The sequence below is a fragment of the Arvicola amphibius genome, chromosome 7 (genome assembly GCF_903992535.2).
Source record: "Arvicola amphibius chromosome 7, mArvAmp1.2, whole genome shotgun sequence".
NCBI classification, from domain to species: Eukaryota; Metazoa; Chordata; class Mammalia; order Rodentia; family Cricetidae; genus Arvicola; species Arvicola amphibius.
In genome coordinates, this window is record NC_052053.1 from 62395254 (window position 1) to 62415780 (window position 20527).

At 40.8% G+C, this 20527-nt stretch overlaps 1 protein-coding gene across 4 annotated transcripts in view; it reads right to left on the reverse strand.

Moving 5' to 3' along the window:
- The window catches only part of Ncapg2 (non-SMC condensin II complex subunit G2), a 72802-nt gene that overhangs the window by 31628 nt on the left and 20647 nt on the right, over positions 1–20527 (reverse strand). For all 4 annotated transcript variants that reach the window (XM_038336601.1, XM_038336602.1, XM_038336598.1 and 1 more), the window contains exons 14-25: positions 18611–18763; positions 16787–17009; positions 16461–16564; positions 13396–13569; positions 10191–10261; positions 8369–8522; positions 8081–8254; positions 7300–7416; positions 6827–6964; positions 6368–6467; positions 2000–2184; positions 512–652 (exon numbers count right to left, since the gene is read on the reverse strand). In XM_038336601.1, the coding sequence (XP_038192529.1) occupies positions 512–652; positions 2000–2184; positions 6368–6467; positions 6827–6964; positions 7300–7416; positions 8081–8254; positions 8369–8522; positions 10191–10261; positions 13396–13569; positions 16461–16564; positions 16787–17009; positions 18611–18763 (1734 nt within the window). The remainder of the gene's footprint in view (positions 1–511; positions 653–1999; positions 2185–6367; positions 6468–6826; positions 6965–7299; positions 7417–8080; positions 8255–8368; positions 8523–10190; positions 10262–13395; positions 13570–16460; positions 16565–16786; positions 17010–18610; positions 18764–20527) is intronic.

Genomic DNA, 20527 nt, shown 5'->3' on the forward strand with positions numbered 1-20527 from the left:
TCTTCTGGCCTCGGTGGACACCAAGCATGCACGTGGCACACATACATACACATGAAGGAAAACACTCATAATCATAGTAAGTACATTTTTAAAACTTCAAGCTTCCTATAGTTAAGAAATGAAAAGAAAAAAGAAAAAGGCATGCACAGATAGGAACAATTATACACCAATTCAGTCTAGAACAGTCCTGCAATGTCTGCCCAAGTATCCTTGATTTCTTCAAAGAAGAATCTTTAGAAACTATCAATTCATTCAAAACTCCTAGCACCAGCAGACATATCTGCATCATAACGCCTAGTTCCATCGCAGTCAGGAATGATAATACTCTTAGCATATGCTCCACAGTTTTCACGTGGCTCTAGATGCCCAACCAGCTAAATGGCAAAGTACTGAAATTGGCAAACAGTCGTCACCAACAGCTTGCACTAGAAAACCTTAACCACGTACTGTAAGCAGGCACAGCATCTGGGACAGTCAAGAGCATGGCAGTTTCAGAATCAGTATACCTCACCTTCTGCAGCTGATGCCTTATCTCAACCACAAGTGCAGCAATCACAGTAGAAAGTACACCATGGTAGACTGCAGTGTCCCTGTACCAGGACTGAATAGTGCTGATGAATTCATGAAGAGGGGACTGCACAGAATGAAAGAGCTACAAGAAATCACATTAGTCATTGTCAGTACAGTTAAAAATCAGTTTTTAAAAAACAAGTACCAGGTGTGGCAGCTCACGTCTGTATCTAAGAATGCACCAGGTATGGCGGCTCACGTCTGTATCTAAGGATGTACCAGGTATGGCGGCTCACATCTGTATCTAAGGATGTACCAGGTATGGCGGCTCATGTCTGTATCTAAGGATGCACCAGGTATGGCAGCTCACGTCTGTATCTAAGGATGAACCAGGTGTGGCGGCTCACATCTGTATCTAAGGATATACCAGGCTAAGTAAGGAGGACTGACATAAGTTTGAGGCCAGCCTGGGCTACCTTGGTGAGTTTTAGGCCAGTTTGAACTAGACTGAGATCTTGACTCAAAAAAACAATAAAATGGCTGCTAGGCATGGAGGCACACACCTTGGGAGGCAGAGGCAGGTGAATTTCTGTGAGTACAAGGCCAGCTGGTCTATATAGCAAGTTCAAGGACAATCAGAGCTCCATAGCAGAAAAAAGCTGTCTCAGAAACAACAAAAAACAATAAACAACAACAACAAAAATAAGAGTATCAATAGTAAGGAGGGATGGAGGAAGGAAAGAAAGGCAATCATTAACATCAAAATAAAACTATCAGCTCAGGCAGTGTTTCTAAACACTTGATGGATGGGGGAAGACCCGGCAAAGAGTCTACGACTGGGGATAAACTACACAAACAGATCATGGACACTTGAGACAACCATGAGCTGAGCTAGAAAAACTGTGCCAATCATATTTAGGTTATTTCCATCAGCTTAGTCTAGAATAAAATTGAGACTCTTGGATATTTCATAAACAACCTCCCATTTAAACATTAATTAAAACAATAATAAGCTCACTGACAGAAAAAAAAATGGCTCTCTGCTAACAGTGTAACTGGTTCAGGAGCGGGCTTTACACTGTTTTAGGAACAGATCTAGCCCCTTTGATTTTTATGATCTAGTTGCTCAATCATCTCAGCCTATGAGCTTTCACCATCAACAGAAAACCACGGTCCCTTCAAGGTGCTTCTAAATCGGGACATTAACAGATGATGGGAGTGAGCATCCTCCCAGGCAGTGACTGTCCCTTTGAAAATGAGCATCTTCATAAATACATTCTTTTCTGGGAAGCTCTGGAATCACAGCCTGGCAGAGATCAGTTCCATTTAGAGTCCTTACATCCATGGGACTTCAATCCCTGAGCTCAAGACTGCAGATCTGCATGCCACAAAGAATGCAGGCATGCTTACCTTTAGGGCTGGCATCCAGCCACCACTCAATGCCCACAGCAGATAGCACAGTAAGACCTGGCCAGCTGAAGAACAATACCTGCAGACTTTCTTCTGGCTGCTTCCTGAAGGTCCAGGCAACACATTCCAACATTTTCTGAAATACTTCCTGCACTAAATCAAACAGCACCGTGACTTCTTCTGAATCTGTTCTCTGAATCGTGGAGCTTCCAGCTATCTCCTTGAGAATGCCAAGAAGTAATGAAATGTAAAAAAATTCCTTCACTACAAAGAAAAGGAGAACAAACAATTACACATGCACATAATTCAACTGAAATTGCTTAACACATATAAATGATAGTAATGTAAGAACCTATTACTACTGAATTAGCACTAAACACGTATACCAGACTGATCCAAACTAGAATCAAACATAAATTTCTTTTCTCCACATAACTAAACAATTGACTTCTTCCCCAGAAGCAGTAGTACAGCTGACTCTGCAGGTAAACTAAGAACTCTGTTCACTGCATGTACGTCTCCTATAAAACCTGAATTAGAAAACACAAACTTTCTCTTATATTTTACTAAAGTAAAAACCCAACAAGGACAAGTCCAACCTCACAGCTCCCAACATCGTTTGACAACGTTATAGATTTCTGATACCTGGTCGTAGCTTATTGATTTCCTTTGGTGGTTTTTTTCCCCAATTACCTCCCTGACTGAGAGTACATAATGTGGTAAAATTCATTCTGTATATAAGCCTAATAAAACTATTCCTCCATTTTTATTTCTAATCAATCTTGCCAGTAAACGCTACAAAAGCAGAGACGGCCTGTCCCCAGTAATCCTCAAGGGCACCCCATGTCACCCTGCCCCACTCTATCTAACACATGGCTCAGGTGCTGGTTAGACCTTAACTTTTGGGTACTACACAGCAAGCCGCCTGGCAGAACCACGGTACAAGACATATTAAAATAAAACAAGTATGCAATAAAGCACAGAAATGATGCTCCTCACAGACAGGCCATTGTCCAGGGGACCACAGGATGTGCCCAGAGAATGGGCCTGGATATGAAGGGTAAAGCCATTCAGCTACAAAATTAACTAAAGATCCAGCAAGCTCTGCTAGAAACCACAGCCAACTATACCCCAAACCTTCCTGCTAAGGGATGACAGACTTTCCATCCCAGAGGCTCTCTATCAATCTTCTTGAGGTCTAAGACTCTGCCAGAATCAATAAGCAGCTCTGCAAAATTGCTAAAACCACACAGAAACTTTCAAGGAGCTACTACCCTTTCATTCAGAGGAGGGTGGAAAAACCCATTCCTCATATATATTTGTCATGTGGTGTTGAGCTCTTCAAACCCGGATACTGGTGACTAGACACTGACGGATGTTTTGAGGTGGGAAGTTTCACCTTTCATCTACTGGCAACCTATAAAAAGGACAAAGCTCGCTCTCTTTGCCAGCTTGTTCTCTCTCACCTTGCTAGCAGGTCCATTCCTTCATTGGCATTAGAACCTACTTCAGGATTCCAGCTTATACTGAAGTCAGCTGAGATATCAAGCTTCGTGTACTGAACAACTTCTGGATTCTAGGACCTTCGACTGGCAGACAGCCAATGTTGGATTAGCTAGACCACAGTCTGAAAGCCATTCTAATAAATCCCCTTTATAAGTATAGATTTATTCTCCAAGTTCTGCTCCTCTACAGAACCCTAACTAATACACAGACAAAGGAGCTGTCTCCTTACATTCTTCCTCAGAATGAGTAGTCTCAGTAACATGGAAAGAAACCTGGAAAAGCTAAAACTTTAACCATACGTTATTTCACTGTATTCAGGTGTATTTTATGAACCAAATATGCAACATGCTAGCCAGCAACAAACTGCTAACAAAAGGCCAGGATTCACAGCTACAGCCAAAACCAGTGTTGATCTATAGTCTTGCTAAGAGTCCTCCCCAGGGCATAGCTCAAAGTCAGAAAACAAGCCATCAATCTGAAACTAAAGTAGTGCTGGCTCTGTGGTTCTCCCCAGTATGCTCGTCTTTAGGTTGCCAACTCCCTGCCAACAAACAGCTCACTGTTGCAGCAAGACCAGCAAGAGATAGAGACAGCCTCACATGTAAGCTGTGGGGCGACCTCCTGCTCTGGCTCCAGACTGAACACGACAGCCTTGGTTTCTGAGATGCTAAAATCCCAGCTGTCTCACATTACTCTTTATCAATGGCCCTTTTCCTCCAAAGCTTTAGATTTCCTATAGTCTTCACTTTGCTTTTATCTTTCTTTCAAACATAACCCTAGATTTCCTATAGTCTTTACTTTAAAAAATTCAACATTTCTTTTTAATTGAGCTGGTATTTTCCAGTAAAAACGCTCCCAAAGCTCTGTTATGTTTGGTGTCTGATTTTCCACAATCTATGTACTATATTGTGGTGGGAGTACCAGAAGTTTGTGGGCTTACACCCCTAACTTAGCCACCCAACTGTGTCCCAGAAATGGCTTCTTTAGAATACACATTTGGGTTTATAAAGAATACCCAACCTGGACATAATTAATATCAACACAATGTGGTAGTCTGAATGAGAATGGTCCCCACAGGCTTTTTATATTTGAATACTTGGAAGCATTAGACAGTGTCAGTTCGTTGGAGGTGTGTCCCAGGGGCAAGCGCTGATGTTTCAGAACCCATGTCATTTCCAATGAGCTGCTCCTTTTTCTGCTTGGTGGCTGTGTCTCAAGATATAAGTTCTCAGCTACAACTTCTGCTCCACGCTTGTCTACCTGCTGCCATGCTCCCTGCCAATATACTCTTATTTTCTATAAGTTGCCTTGGTCATGGTATCTTATTATAGCAATAGAAAAGTAAATAAGATACATAAATAGCTTCTGAAAATGGCTTCTTCACTGAGCCCCTTTCAAGTAGAGCAAAAAAGTAGACTCTAGTCTCAGTTTGATAACCTTTAATGCATCCTTGCAAGCACCACTGAAGAAGAGCAGCACTGCGGTATGGTGATGAGTCCTACAGACCCCAGTCACTGGACATGCAAACACAAAGCTCATTCCAGTCTGGACACAGGTCCAGCTCTAAACCTGATCGAATGGGACTGGGTACCACTATGTAATGAAATGGATTAAATGGAAAGAAAATTCTGATTAGTTCTATGATTTTAAACTTGATAAATAACTAAAAGTAGATTCAGCCCTAAAGCAAAATAATTCCTAAGTGTGAAAAAAAAAATCATTTTATTTCAACACTTAAGCTTATGTGTAGAATGTAGCTTTAAACTACAAAGAATGATTTTAAAAAATCAAGACTTTGAAATAAATAATTCTACAACTTCAGAATTTCTTGTTATATTTGAAGTCATCGACTAGTGTCCAGCAGCACCGGAAGGGTAGGACTCCACTCAGGCCTGCCTGGAATGCATCCAAGCTGCATCACTCACATCACTGACCACAGTGGCTAATCTGTGGTGTAGGAGGCCCTTCCTGTCTATGTGCTGCTTTCATTGGCTAATAAAGGAACTGCTTTGGGTCTATAGCAGAGCTATAGGGGAACAGAGCTAGGTGGGGAAAACTAAACAGAATGCTGGGAAGAAGACGCAGAGAGGAACACCATAGAGCCAGAGACAGATGCTGGGAATTTTACCCAGTAAGCCACTGCCACGTGCCGATAACACAGATTACTAGAAATAGGTTAAATTTAGATATAAGAGTTAGCCAATAAGAAGCTAGAGCTAATGGGCCAAGCAGTGATTTAATTAATATAGTTTCTGTGTGACTATTTCTGCTGTAAGCTAGCCGGGTGGCCGGGAAGAACAAGCAGCCCTCCTCCTACAAATCTGGACCAACTAAACATGCTAAACTGCATATAATGAAGGAAAGTCTCTCTCAGCAAACTAGTGGGCTTTAAAAAATGAAAATTTAAATTGTGGACAGATATTTCCATTTAGCTCACTAACTGGGATGTACAGTAAAAACCACTACTAATCTTCCACACCACAGAGGCAGGGTATCTGGAAGTAGATGACTAGGAGCTTGGGAAAATGAGAGATCAGAGCTCAGTAGTGTTCTCTTTGTCATACACTGGACCAGAAGGCATCACTGGCTCTGGTTCCAGGTGTGCCCCCTCCTGACCACATCCCTCACAACCTTCTTCTGAGTCTCTACACAGATGCCAGGTGGAAAACTCTACCCACCAGCAAGTCACACCCAGGTAGCAGAACCCCAAGGACCATAGAAACTAACAGTGTGCCTGTCATCAGAAGCATCTCTGAAATTGCTAGGTGTATTACAGCCAAAAAACCAACTTTTTGGCAAAGGCCCATATGTTTTACATGTGAATTCCTGGAAGCTAGATTCTGATCTTGAGAAGAAGGGAGTGAGGGATGGAAGAATGGAAAAGCTGTATGTACATGTTGTTTCCAAACATCCCTTTAATGGGCAAATGATGCTACAGTACCTGTTTTTATTATTCCGAGACTCCACTGTAAAAGCTGTATCTGAAATTTAGGGTCTCCAAGGCCCACCATGACAACGTCTTTACCCACAGCCAGGTAAGTCTGTAAGACACAACATGGGGTCAATAACAACAAAAGCCATTTAAAAAGGAAGGCAGTCAAGCCCAACGAAGCCTCTCCTGAGATGTACTAATATTATAAGCAAATGTTTACAACTATATTTACAAAGAGCTTCCATAAATACATACATTTTCATTGTTTCTATACATTTTAAGCAATTCACCAACTTAAACAAATACCCATCACATATAACATATTAAACTACATTAAAATTATGCAGAATGTGCTTTGTAAAAAGAAATGCCATTCTCTGTATTACGAAGCAGCACTAGGGTCTAAACCACTTTACAACAAAATAAACAGTCCTGAAAATACAGCAGAGCTGTGTCCCAGCTGCTGACCTGGATAACCTGCTGATAGACGTCCCTCCGAAGCTTCAGAAACTCCTCTTCTTGGTCTTGAAGAAGAGGCAAAACTTTGTTTTCTAACCAAGATCCAGTTTCATTCAAGATGGACAGATGAATTTTCTCTTCTGAGAACTGTCCAACACAACAAAGAAGAAAATAAGTAAGAAAAGCAGCTTTCACTCGGGAGGTGGAGGCAGGCAGATCTCTGGGAGTTCAAGGCCAGCCTGATCTACAGAGCTAGTTCCAGGACAGGCTCCAAAGCCACAGAGAAACCCAGTAGCAAAAGAGAAAGGGAGGGAGGGAGGGAGGGAGGGAGGGAGGGAAAGAAAAGAAAGGGAGGGAGGGAGGAAAGAAAGGAAAGAAAGAAAGAAAGAAAGAAAGAAAGAAAGAAAGAAAGAAAGAAAGAAAGAAAGAAAGAAAAGCAGCTTTGATACATGATACTCAGAGCACTAGGAGAGACACCATACCTTGTACTGAAGATGGACGCTCAGTCGACAGTGTAGACCAAAGGCATGCAATGCAGCTTCTTTGTTGAAGTTGAGGGGATTCCCACTTGGAGACTGAAGAAAAAATTCCAGATCTGCCTGCAAAATTACAACCGAGGACCCACATTCTGAATGGCATGTAACCACATCAAAGCAAGGTGGAAAATGCCTGATCTATAGGAAACTAGAAGGACAATTGCAGTGGCAGCTCTGCCACCCTGGCACCTGAGCACTATCTGCTGAGTGGGCTTTAGAAGCACATAACACAGTTAACAGGTACACAAGGCCGCAGGACCACGGCCCACAGGGACTACAGTGTTTTCTCAGGGCAGGCTCAGCTGATCCACCATCCTGGGTGGCAGCAATGAGGACTACTTGGTAGAGAATCCTATAGGGCCAGTGCTGCTGGGAAAAACAGGATTCCAAAGGGCCCTTGGGGCACAATAAAATCACAGTGCACACTTCCCAAGATTTCTAGAAAATACAGCCGAAGACTCTGAAGAGAGCTGGTACTTCCTCACTGACGCCTGTTCCTGGGCAGCTATGCTCAGACAAGGGAAGACAAACTAGACACTGTGGAGAAATGCAGGCTGTAAAACACTGCTCGTGAGGAGGCAGGTCCTGGAAATGGCACTACTCCTGGGCACACCTGTTCACCTCAGAGTTCTTCTCCGTTCCTTTCCAAAGCAGGAAAACAATACATCTTACTGCACCATTGCTACCACTTTTTGAAGTCACTTTAACCTCTAGGACAAATAGTCACCTTGGATCCTTCAAGCGCTTTTAAAAGCTGGTTAAGTTTCTTCTGGGGTGCAGAGAGCAGACACTCTCGATTCTTCGGATGGGTCAGCAAATACTCCATGTACAACAATGCTAGCTCATGTTTTACTGGGCACGTGTCATTGATTTGCACTTTACATTTGGAGGACAAATTACTCTGAAGAAGAGCAGTGGAACAAAGATGCAATTAGAGTTTATGATTCCAGAACATGGTACAATTTCTAGATACCCTTGTTCCCCACATTCCAGAGAGGCATGGCTGTATACACACCTTGGTCTGATGTGGCCTTATTGTCAGCCAGTCAACAATGAGCTCCAGGACATGCCCCACTTGCCCCCAGGAACAAAGACAATCCAGCAAGGTACAGTAGCTCCTGCCTGTAACAGTCTCCTCCTGATTTCTCAGGACAGAAATCACACCACAACTGAAAAAGTCAAGTACAGAAAACCAGGTTAATATCTCTACAGAAAGCCCCCACTGTTCCACAACATAAGGAAAACCAAGACACAATTTGATTGCATCAAGGGTATACAGGTCTCACAGTTACCCTGGTACATGCTACCCCATGAAACCCTTAACAGACTGCAGCTACAGAAGGACATGCCCCACATCTCAACAGCCTTCTGTTTCTAGTGCCAGCTGTCAGGTTCCAGAAGTGGTCATAATTTAGGGCATTTTTTCCCTTTTTTCTTTTCATGTAATACATATAATTTCTTTCCATAATGCATATACATTACACTTTGCCCCCTTTCCCAATATCTCCCTGATCCTCCCGACTTCCATACCCACCCAACTGAACCTGCTTACTTTCTCTAAAAAGCAAACAAAGAACAAAGAAAGGAAACACACACACATTTAAAAAAAAAAAAAAAACCAAAAAAATTAGAAACCGAAATATCCAAGCAAAAGACAAAACCAGAACATTAATTTTTGTTATGCCACAAAACACTCATTTTGGAGGCTGGCAAACTAGCTCAGTAGGTAAGAGTGCTTTGCCATCAAGCCTAATGACCTGAGCTTGAGTCCTAGATCCACAAAGAGAACTAACTCTCAAAAGCTTTCCTCTGGCCTCCACACACTCTGTGTTGTGCATGTGTGTGGGCAAACACACATACAAACAAAACACATGTAAAAATAAATTTTAAAAAACAATTCTTTTGCAAGTAAATAAAACCAAGTAAGTTTTACTCTTTTTTTTTAAAGATTTATTTATTTATTATGTATACAACATTCTGCCTCGATGTATGCCCACACGCCAGAGGAGGGCGCCAGATCTCAGTACAGATGGTTGTGAGCCACCATGTGGTTGCTGGGAATTGAACTCAGGACCTTTGGAAGAGCAGCCAGTGTTCTTAACTTCTGAGCCATCTCTCCAGCCCCGTAAGTTTTACTCTTAAGCAGCAAACTCCAGAACTACACTGCCCAATAAAAAATAATATGCAAGGGCTGGAGAGATGGCTCAGTGGTTAAACCATTTGTTGTTCTTATACAGGACTCAAGTTCAGTTCCAAGCACCATGATGGCTCATAATCATCTGTAACTCCAATTCCAGGGGATCCAACATCTTTTTCTGACCTCCATAGGCTCCTGCATACACACTATGCACATACACTTGGATACGCACCACACATACATACACATGCAGACACATTTTTTGAAATAGTACATCAATATAGAAGCTCAGTGACCAAGGCATGATAACTATATACAAGAACCTCCATTTGCTCACCAGCCACAAAAAAAGGCTGGGTGTTAACTACATAAAATGTAAAGAGAATTAGAGAAATCTCTTGAAAACACGACTTTCACATGTACTCAGTATTCTGGCATTCTTCCTTTCACATGTATACTGTGTACTCACAGTACAGTCTAAGCACTTGGAGCCACCTGTGGTCAGCGATGACCACAGGCTCTAGAGCTTGCCACTCTGGATATTAGAATAATGCCCAGATATCAGGTGCAGTCATAGTTGAGTCACGGTCTCTCTTTAACAACTTCTAGCAATCTCTCCAGAGGGGAAGGCAGGAAGGGAGAGCACAGGGCAGGTGACAGCAAATCCCAGAGGGCAGATTCTTGCGTTGTGGTAAAATACCTGAACACAGGGACAGCAGAGGCTGGCAAGAAGGACATTAGCATAAACAAGGGAATCTTGCAGCGCTCGTCCTAGAAACACAAAAAGAAACATATAGCCAACAGGATTTGACAATAGAAAATTTTTCCTAATAATCTATTTCCACAGTTGTTCAAAAAGTACTCCAATAATTACTTTAATATCCAGAGAAAATCAAATCTAAAGGTGTGCCTCAGGTTTGAGGATGAGATGACTTGAATCAAGCATCCTGAGATTTCTATACCACCTTCACTATGAAGCAAACACTAACTGCAGCAAGTTCAGTCATGAAACTATGTTTACTTTCAAATCAATTCAGATAAAAGGGAAAAACTAATTACTTGTCCTGAATATAGCTCTTAAGAGGACAAAGCTATTCAGATAATATTATACAAGACAACCCAGACATTGTTATTGGAGGGAAAGCACATGTTTGGAACTACAAAATAAATCACAGGCTAATCAGATCTATACCTAAAAGCTGGTAAAATACGGAGCAAAGTGCCTGAATTCGGTCAGTTTCCTCCTCCTTAAATGCACAGTGCTATTAAAGACTGAATGAACCAAATCACAAGAAAATGGGCAAGGAGAAACATGAAGTGCACTAAGTGCAATAAACTGCAGCTTAATAGTCCTATTATTGCAACAGTAAAGTAAGCTGAGCAGACTTTAATTACTCAGTATCCATCAAGAACACCACATAAAGGATGGGGAGATGGCTCAGTAGTTAAAGTCCTTGCCATTCAAGTTTGAAGCCTGGAGCAATGATTCCCAGAACCCACATAAATTGTTATGGGTGTGGCAGCCTATCTTTAATTCCAGAGCTCAGAAAGTAGAGACAAGAGATCCCCAGGACAAGCAGACTTGTGAACTAGCCATATTGATGAGTTTCTGAAAATAAACATGAGTAGAGAAAAGGAACAAAATTAAAGTGAGTATTATTCACCTGCATTCAATTTTTATGGTCACTTTGACCCCTAACTCCCAGTATCTATGTAAATATGATGGCAAGACTACTAGAAATGAAATATTCTTGAAAATCCTGAACAGAGTAAAACACATGATGAATATATAGGTAAAACACTGAGCTCAATTTAACCATTCCACAAGTTACACATACTCTAAAACATCACATTAAAAAGTATAAAAATTTTATCTGCCAACTAAAAATATATTTTTGTGTACAATTTACAAAGCAAACAGGGAGAATATCAAGGGTGGAAAGGTAGAATGGGAATGGGAATGGGAGGAGGAGGGAGAAGAGAAAATAAGGGGATGGTTAACTAAACCAAAGCCTTATAGAAACTTACTATTTTGTAAGCTAATAAAAATGTTTCTTTTTAATGGTAATTGAATAGTGGTACTCTGCATGAGTAGCTAATACTACTCCTAGAAAACATGGGTTATTAAACGAAAATCCTAGTTCAGGCATGGGATATCTAGTCAATATCCAGGGATGAGGCATAGCCAGGACTTCCAGTGGGAGAGACTAAGTAGGAGAAGAAATTCAGGTTTAAGGAAGAAAGAAAAAGAGATGCCAGAGAGTCAGATATGGAGGAAGCAGGAAAGTAGGACATACAGAATAGAAGAAAGGTAAAAAGCCCTGAGACAAAACATTGATGAATAAAAACAGGTTAAATTAAGTTAAAAGAGCTAGTGGAGTAAGCCTAAGCTAAGGCTGAGCATTCATAACTAATAAGTCTCCATGTCTTTATTTGGGAGTTGGTTGGTAGCCCAAAGAAAATTCCAATCACAGGTATTTAGAAATCAAAGTGCCTTCTAAATCTGTAGGCTCAGAAATAAAAGCTAAGGTCTCACAGTGGACAATACCCTGGGTACCAAGGATACAGAGCAGAGGGAGAGATGCTAATCTCATGACAAGGTAATCATAGATTGATGTTGGTTTCTACCTTCTTCAGAGAAGGCTATTTTTGAGGTAGGCATCAATCAATGCATAGATCATAACTGGTCAAAGTACTAAGACTGACTGTTGAGTATTCAACTCTAAATGAAGACATTTCTATCAACTCCTTCCCCACCAACGCTCAGGGAACATCACAAAAGAGGGAGCAGAAAAAAATGCAAGTGTCAAAGAATTGCGGAAAATGCTACATTTTATGGACATGACATGGCTGTAGCATCCACAGACTTAAAGAGGTTGTAATTAGCTGGACAAAATCTATACAAAATTGATCCCATCAACATTCCAGCACGGAATGAGCTCATGAGACCCCATTCCTAGCTGAGGAGCTATTAGCAGCTGGGTGAAAAGTCATCTTTCTTGTCCATGATCTATTAAATAAGCCCACATCCATGCATATGCAAGCAAACAACCTAATTAAACTCAGGAGATAAAAAATTTTAAAAAGGTTTAAAGATGTAAGAAAGGACTCAGAGAGAGAGTGACAGGGGAATAAGAGAGGAGAATGAAAGCAGTAAATAGCATCAAAACAAAGTAAGAATATAAAATTATCAAAGAATACATTCTAAAATATATTTTAGTATAGTTATGTATTTAATATATTTATTATATATATTAAAGTTTTATTGTATGTGTACATACATCTTCTTCACTCTTCACCTTTTTATTGAGACAGAATCTTTTACAGAACCTAAAATTCACCAATTTAGTTAAGAGTGGCCATAAATCCCAAACATCCTAGCTCAGTCTCCCCAGCACTGGGATTAGAGATACACAGTGCCATACCCCACTTTATACGGGTGCTGTGGATCAAACTCAGGTACTCATGACTATGCAGCAGGCACCTCATCAAATGAGCTATCTCCCCAGCACCTAAATATACCTTTTCATTAAATTGATCTAACTTGTCTGCCTTGATAACACAGATAAAATTCATACTATAGAGTCTGCTTCCTGTATACCTTCAAACACCTTAGGAAGTACCTATAAGATGGAATGTTCTGTTTATAAAACAGAATCCCTTTCCTAAATCTGCAAGTAGATTAACATCAGACTAGATTTCCAACAGCAGAAAGAAAAGCTAAGGGCTCACAGTGGACAGTTCCCTGGGTACCAAGGATACAGAGCAGAGGGAGAGATGCTAACCTCATGACAAGGTAAGGGCCACCACACCCTTCCTGCCGTGCATACAAGGCAGAACTTCCACTAAAGATGAAACTGATGCCAACACAAAGCACCTTACTTATAAGAATGGCCCAGACTTACCTTGAACACCTTCAGGTACTCTGGAAGCACAGATGCAAACTTGTTAATGGTATAAACTTTGGCCTCTTTATTATTTTCCAGACTTCTATGGATGCTCTTCCAGAGGATCACAATGACTTCTAGTAAACCTGCCATGGACGCAGTATCACTCACTGACAATGTTTTATCTAGTACCTAAGACACAAATAATGTTACTGTGAAAGAATCCAATAACAAGTATTAAGAGACAAATGTACTATCTTCAAAAGCACATCTTAGAATTGCAGACACAAAACAATATAAAAACGATAATGTCAACTTCCATACAGTAAAACTTTCTTCACCACTTTTGAACCTATCTGTATCAGGAAGGTAGCTTTTTTTCCAAATTCCACCCAAGAAATCAATTCTAAATTAACTCAATATTCTTTAGTGAAACAGTCTGTATGAACTAAAATGTTTTTCTAAAATCAAAAACTAGCAGTCTTTATTACACTATAAGGTAATTGCTGAGCATGGCTATACAACACTGGCCTGCCCCAGGAGACACTGCTGCCAACACTTCTTTTCTGAAGCCAGTAGGATACAACTCACAGCTGTCAACAACCCCTAAAATCATAGGTTTCCATGACTTACTGAAAAACAAACCTGTTTATATTTTCCTGTTGTGCCAGTAATACACAACGACCCCATACCAGAATGCTCAGTGCAAACAGACATGCATACCCAAATCCCGCTCTCCAGAGCTGGTGACTTGCACACCAGCAACTGACCATGGAGACACAGACACATGATGAATGAAGTAACTTCCTAACACTGAGATGAGGAGGATGACTCTGCTCAGTTTTCACCATTTAAACGTGGGAACAAAACTGATTTTGATTAATAAGAATCAAAGAAGCAAACACAGTTTCTCCACAGTTAGTTATATCAGCATGCACTAAATGCTTTGAAACATGATAAGGTCAGTCAGTTTGATAAAGCACCCTATTAATGGTCTGGATGCTACCAGAATAACGTGACAAACTGACCAAGTTGTCATTCTGGGCTTAACCTTACCTTTTCTGTGCTCTAACTCTGTGAACAGAAAAGGAACTTTTTGGAGCACACTGAGCATCACAGCACATGATCACTATGTACTACCAGCCTAAGAAATATTAGTACATTTATTTAAAAAGAGAAAAAAAAATAGAAGCTCAATATTTTAGCACAACAGTCTCATTAAAATTTATGAAACCCATGTTTCCCCTTTGAGATTAACACTTGAATAATGTAATAGGCTCTTAAGTAATGGTTCCTTATTTTATTTTAGCAGGCTAGGCTAAAATACTTTAACAATACTAAACTCTTAAGTAATAGTTACAAAATTTTAGCAGAGACTATTTTTGGATATTACTAAATGGCCATAAGGTTGTATGTCTGTGTGTGTTTGAGACAGGGTCTCTCTACATAGTCCTGGCTTCCCTGGAACTCACTATGCAGACCAAGCTTGTCTTGAACTCACAGAGATCCATCTTCTGCCACCCAAGTGCATGGTGCCTTGAACCATGAAAAAACTTAGGCATGATAGTGTGTGCTTATAATCCCAGAACTCAGGAGGCATACAAAGGATTGTCACCAGTTCAAAGCCACATTGGAACTTCCAGGGCCACACAGTGAGACTATCTCAAAATCAAAACATTTTAGCTATATATGTATTCTTAGAATAGCTATATGAAGAGCCATATATTTTTTTCTAACATGGGTTACAAAGTTACAAAGCTGTGTATTCTGAACCTCTATCAACCTAGAAATAGAATTCATATAACAAATTGGGTATTTTGTACACCAAGTACAACAGAAATCATTGTTATTTCTAATGATACAGAACTTGACCTAAAAGATACTGCAAATTTCTCAGTAGTATCTAGCCACAAGGTTAAGGAAATTCTCAACTAGTACATTACCAAATTCATGTTCAGTTTTGCAAAGTCATTTTCAATCCCAGTTACAAGGGTATAGTGGCCCGCAGTAGGATGTTTGCCACTTCTGTCAATGACAACTACCTCATATGCCAGGCTGATCACCTACTGATTAGAGCAGAAAATCTACACGATGGCCCAGCTAAGTCTCCCTAAGTCACACACCCTATCTACAATGAAGGGAGTGTATGAAAAGGCAATGGTTAGCCAAGGTATGATCGTGAAATCAATGTTCTATGTACTATTCCCCCTGCACTGCACATCTATTTCCTGTTAATTCTTCTGCAGTTTCTACTGACCAAGTTCAGACCAGACTGGCCAAACAAGGGACAAAGAGAAAAGGACACCTACTCTAGAGTGGGGCTAGTTGCCTGTAAAGGTGCAATAGGGGAAACACTGAGATAACATGGCGCTGGCAGAGAAGCCGTCCCATAGAAGAGGCAGTCTGAACATAATTGCCTACCCAGGTCACAGGGTTGACACGTAGTAAGCAAAGGAAAACTGGCACGTAGTAAGCAAAGGAAAACTGGCTTTGTGATTTTCTTCTACAGGACATATTTGGGCACTACAAAAAGAAAAAAAGAAAACTCCTTCAAATTTGACTTTAGATATTCAAATACTAAGTGTCCATATATAAGCTTAAAATACTGCTTGTAAGCAGTAAGTGTATTTAAGACTGAACTGGCTATTATTTCTTTAAAACTTTCAGTTTTAAAGAAAGAAGAGCTAATTAAAGACAATTCTACAAAAAAAATTTACATCCAGAAGTTCATCCCTAAATGTTTCTAGAGGCTCCTATCAGTGACTTTAACAAGACACCAGCTCCATGTCCAGAATCTAGCTCAACACTATTACAACCAAGGAATTAAACACAGAGATGCTCATAGTAAAGAGATATGGAACAAGGTTGCTATCAGTAAGAATATTCTTTTTTAAAAATATCTCTCCAGACTCTAAAAGTACAAAAGATACAATTCTTTAAAAATGTAATTATGACTCCTCAAAAACTGTACTTAAGTATCTTTACGGGAACAAGTGAGAAATAACAACATCCTATCCATTGGTACAGAAATGATACAAGACAAAGTCTGCTCGTCTTTACTGTAGAGTAAGAGAGCCACTCACGCTGGCGTTCTCCTTCTCGCACTCCTTATGGGCCTCTGGGCACTCTTGCAGCGTCCTCTGGATACAGGCATTCAAGCAGTGACGGATGACATGGATGAGCTTTGCTAAAGGGGTTAAGATAACAAGCAAATACATGTATCTTCTATAAAATGAACTCTCTAATTAGAAAAGTATAATCTCAAACGGTAAAGCAAATTACTTTCAGGAAAATCACCAAGAGATGCAAGAGATCACGAAGCTTACTCAAGTGACAAACACTGAGTATCTGTACATGCACTATGCTGGAGCAGAGGCAGGACAGGACACGGGGAAGCAGAGATTCAGACCTATGTTGGTGCTGGCGGTGTGCTCGTGGGCATACTGATAGAACTTCCTGGCAGCTGCGCGATTCATCTGAATCAGTGTGACACAGCGCTCGCACCACACCTCCTCTGGCTGGTTCACGGGCAGAAAAGAGTTGAAGATGAGGCTCACCAGGCGCCGAGACACAGGCCGAGAATCCATTTCCAAGCGAACCAAAATGTCCTCCATGGGACATATTTTCCAAAACTAGAGGGTAAAAGTGGAGACATACAAAAGGAAATAATCAGTGGTTCCTATAACCTGGAAAACTGCTGAAGTTTCCAGAAATAACCAAGAACTAATTTTTATATCAAGAAAAATCATTTTAAGTAGCTATATCAGAACCCGACTTTTCTGTGAACAAAAGTAGCAAGTCTGCATTTGAAAGGAATGTAACACATAAGGTATGACATGAGGCCACGGAAAGGTCAACACAGCTGATGCACAAATAATAGTTATGGTTAACCAAGCTGATCATTTCTACATCTGTAGATCCAATTGTTTTCAATCTGTTAAAATAGTTTTGAAATAGGCACCCTACTCATCTCTCGTAAGAGGCTCAGAGCATCCTTCCTCAACACGCTAGGTGTGCTGGACTGCTCTTTATACCATGAGCAATCCCCTTGCCCAACTCTGGAGCTCCCAAAATCATAAACTCTACAAGAGACAGAATTAATATTGGTTTGTTTTTTGTTTTCAGCCACGGTCTCAAGCATCCTGGCCAGCCCCAGGATTTTGTGGTTGGAGATTACCTTAAACACTGATCATCTAGTCTCCACACCCTGAATGCCGGGCATTAACCTGAATTAAAGGCAAAAACCACCTTTGCGTATGCTACACAGGTGTTCAACCAACTAAGCTACAACCCTAACTCTAACACAGGCTTCTTAACACCTGGGCAGCTCCTCAATAGGGCCTATTCTGTCCTTACCAACACACACACACACACACACACACACACACACACACACTTCTTGGCCAAAGGCCAAGTCCAGATAAGCTATACACAAGTGCAAGGCACAAGTTGTCACTTCAAATAGCACACTGGTAGACATGTGGGTGACACTACTCCTAGCAACAGATATTTCCAAGGACAGTCAGGCACTAAGTGTTATCATTTTTCAAGCTAGTCTTGAAGGCCTTTTGACCTTGAAACCCTTTTATCTCAGTGGTAGAGCACCAACTAGTGTTCATGAGGCTCTGAGTTCAATCCCCAGTATCAAGGAAACAAAACTGAACTGGAGCTGAGAAGAGGACAACTTTTTTGTTCTTGTACCATGTACAAGCAATTCCTTGGTTTAAAAAAAGAAAAACAAACAGGAGAGGTTTCAGCTAACCTTTGCAGGCAATACATAAATTCTTCATAATATATAATTTCTTACCAAATGCTAAATATGTGTTAATACATCAAATATTTCAAGACTTTTAACGTGTCACCAAGCCTGACAACCTGAGTTCAATCCCTGATACCCATATGGTGCAAAGAAACAACTCCCACAAGTTGTCCTCTGACCTTCTTAGTACACTGTGCACACATGCCCCATCACACAAGAAATAGTATTTTAAAAATATGTAAAGGTGATTGCTTATATTAGTGTCTTTCAAAGAAGAAACACGCATTGGTATTTCTACAACCTTCCATGAGAAACACAAAATCAAGTTTCATGACAATCTAGCAAATACACTGGTTTTTAAACTGATTCAAACATAACTGAAAAGGTTCTCAGATTTAAATCAGTCTTTCTGTTGAGTGTTCACAAATGTGCTTTTCGTATTTCAGTCTTCTCTACTAAGAACATCCTATTTACCTTTGCAGCTCTCACGGCTTTGATTTTCAGCAACAAATCCACAAAAGCCACCCTCACTTTCTCTGAATTATCATGGAGACTATACCTGAGTGGTGGCAAAAGCTGTTCTAATAATGGGTGGCTCAGCTTGTTATCCAAAACAATTGGCAAACACTACAGAAAGAGAGAGAGAAAAGCATTTCAAAATCAGAACACACTAATAAAACAGCTTTAAGCAGGAGACATCTAAGATGATGGTGAGTCCTTTTCTTGCCAGAAAATACCACCTTCATGAAAGTTCCACATCAAAGGCATGCTTTGGGGCTGGCTGAGAAGGCTCAGCAAGACATTCCACAGAGGTAATGAGGACTTCTGTCATGCTAGTAAACTATGCCAACCCAAAGACTAGTACTATGGAAAGTAGACATTTTATATAGAAAACACTTCTCTTCTTTGAAACAGGTCTCTAAGCAACTCAAGCAAGACTCCAAACTCAGAAGCTTCCTGCCTCACTCTCCTGAATATTTCTGCTATTATAGGTCTTGGCTAAACACTTGGCTAGCAAATACTTTAAATATGGATTTTAAAAGCTTAATTTGGATACTGAAGAGATGGCTCAGCAATTAAAGTCATAAACAGAAACTGCAAAGGACTCAAGTTCAGGTTCCAGCACCCACGGTAGATGGCTCACAACTACCTTCAGGACCAGCTCCAGGGCATGGGTGAGCTGTTCCCGAGAACACCAGTGTGAGACCAAACCCTGCCCTTATCTACCATATGGTGGTGTGGGCAAGGGAGAAAAGCCCCGTGCCCTTTGAGGTCTGTCGTAAGTGGGAGAGCTGTCCCTGAGGTCACTAGAGCGAGAGCTGGCCCTGCCTCTCACCAGCTACAGCACTAGGTAGCACTAAGCAACACAGTAGAGCTGGCTCTGGTAGGGTAGGTGTGAGCAGGAGAATCAGCCCTGTCCCATGCTGCTTACTACACAGGGTGAGTTAGGAGGGGCAGTACTAGAGAGCTCACCCTGGTGTTGAGAATGAAGGAGAGCTGGCAGACTGACAAACTCAGACCCAGAACCAGAGCTATGATTGACCCATCCCATCAACCCCCCCATCTATAACCTGCTGGAACACATGAAGGGACTGGCTCTGTAGACCCAAAGTTACAGGATCTCCATGACACAGAACAACAACAAAAAATCAAGAGGAGCCCCAGTGAGGGCCAGTATTGATGATGTAGCAAAAACCAGAGACCTTAAACAAGATCAATGACTCAACACAATGAACACTTACAGTAACAAAATATGGACTAAAGGACTATGGGACTCACTGTGCTACACTACAGCTCCCATAACATTTTTCTTTTCTCTTTTCTTTTAAATTTTATTTTGTTTTATGTGGGTGGTGGAGGGAGAATTTACAAGGTAGAGAGTAGATGGGAAAGGATGGGGAGATGAGTGGGATGCATAATATGAAATCCACAAAGAATCAATAAAAAGTTAAATTGGCAAAAAAAAGAAAAGAAAAGGAAAAGGAAAAAAACAGCTCCAAAAGAATCCATTGCATCTGGCTACTCTAACAGAGGACCTAAGTTTGACTCCCAGCATCTACATGAAAGCTCACAACCATCTGTAGCTTTAGTTCCATGGAATCCAATCCAACACTCTCTTCTGGAATTATGAACACCAGGTACACACAGAGCATACAGCCAAAACACCCATACACATTAATGTGTTTTTTTAATTTTAAAAACAAATAAAATTTTACCAAAAAAAGTTAAAGTTTTGGTCTAGGAATTCCACCACAGCTGGGCAATGGTGGCACATGCTTTTAATCCCAGCAATCAGGAGGCAGAGGCAGACAGACCTCTGTGAGTTTGAGTTAGTACAAGGACAGCCAGAACTGCAACACAGAGAAACATTGTCTTGAAAAGCCAAAAAAG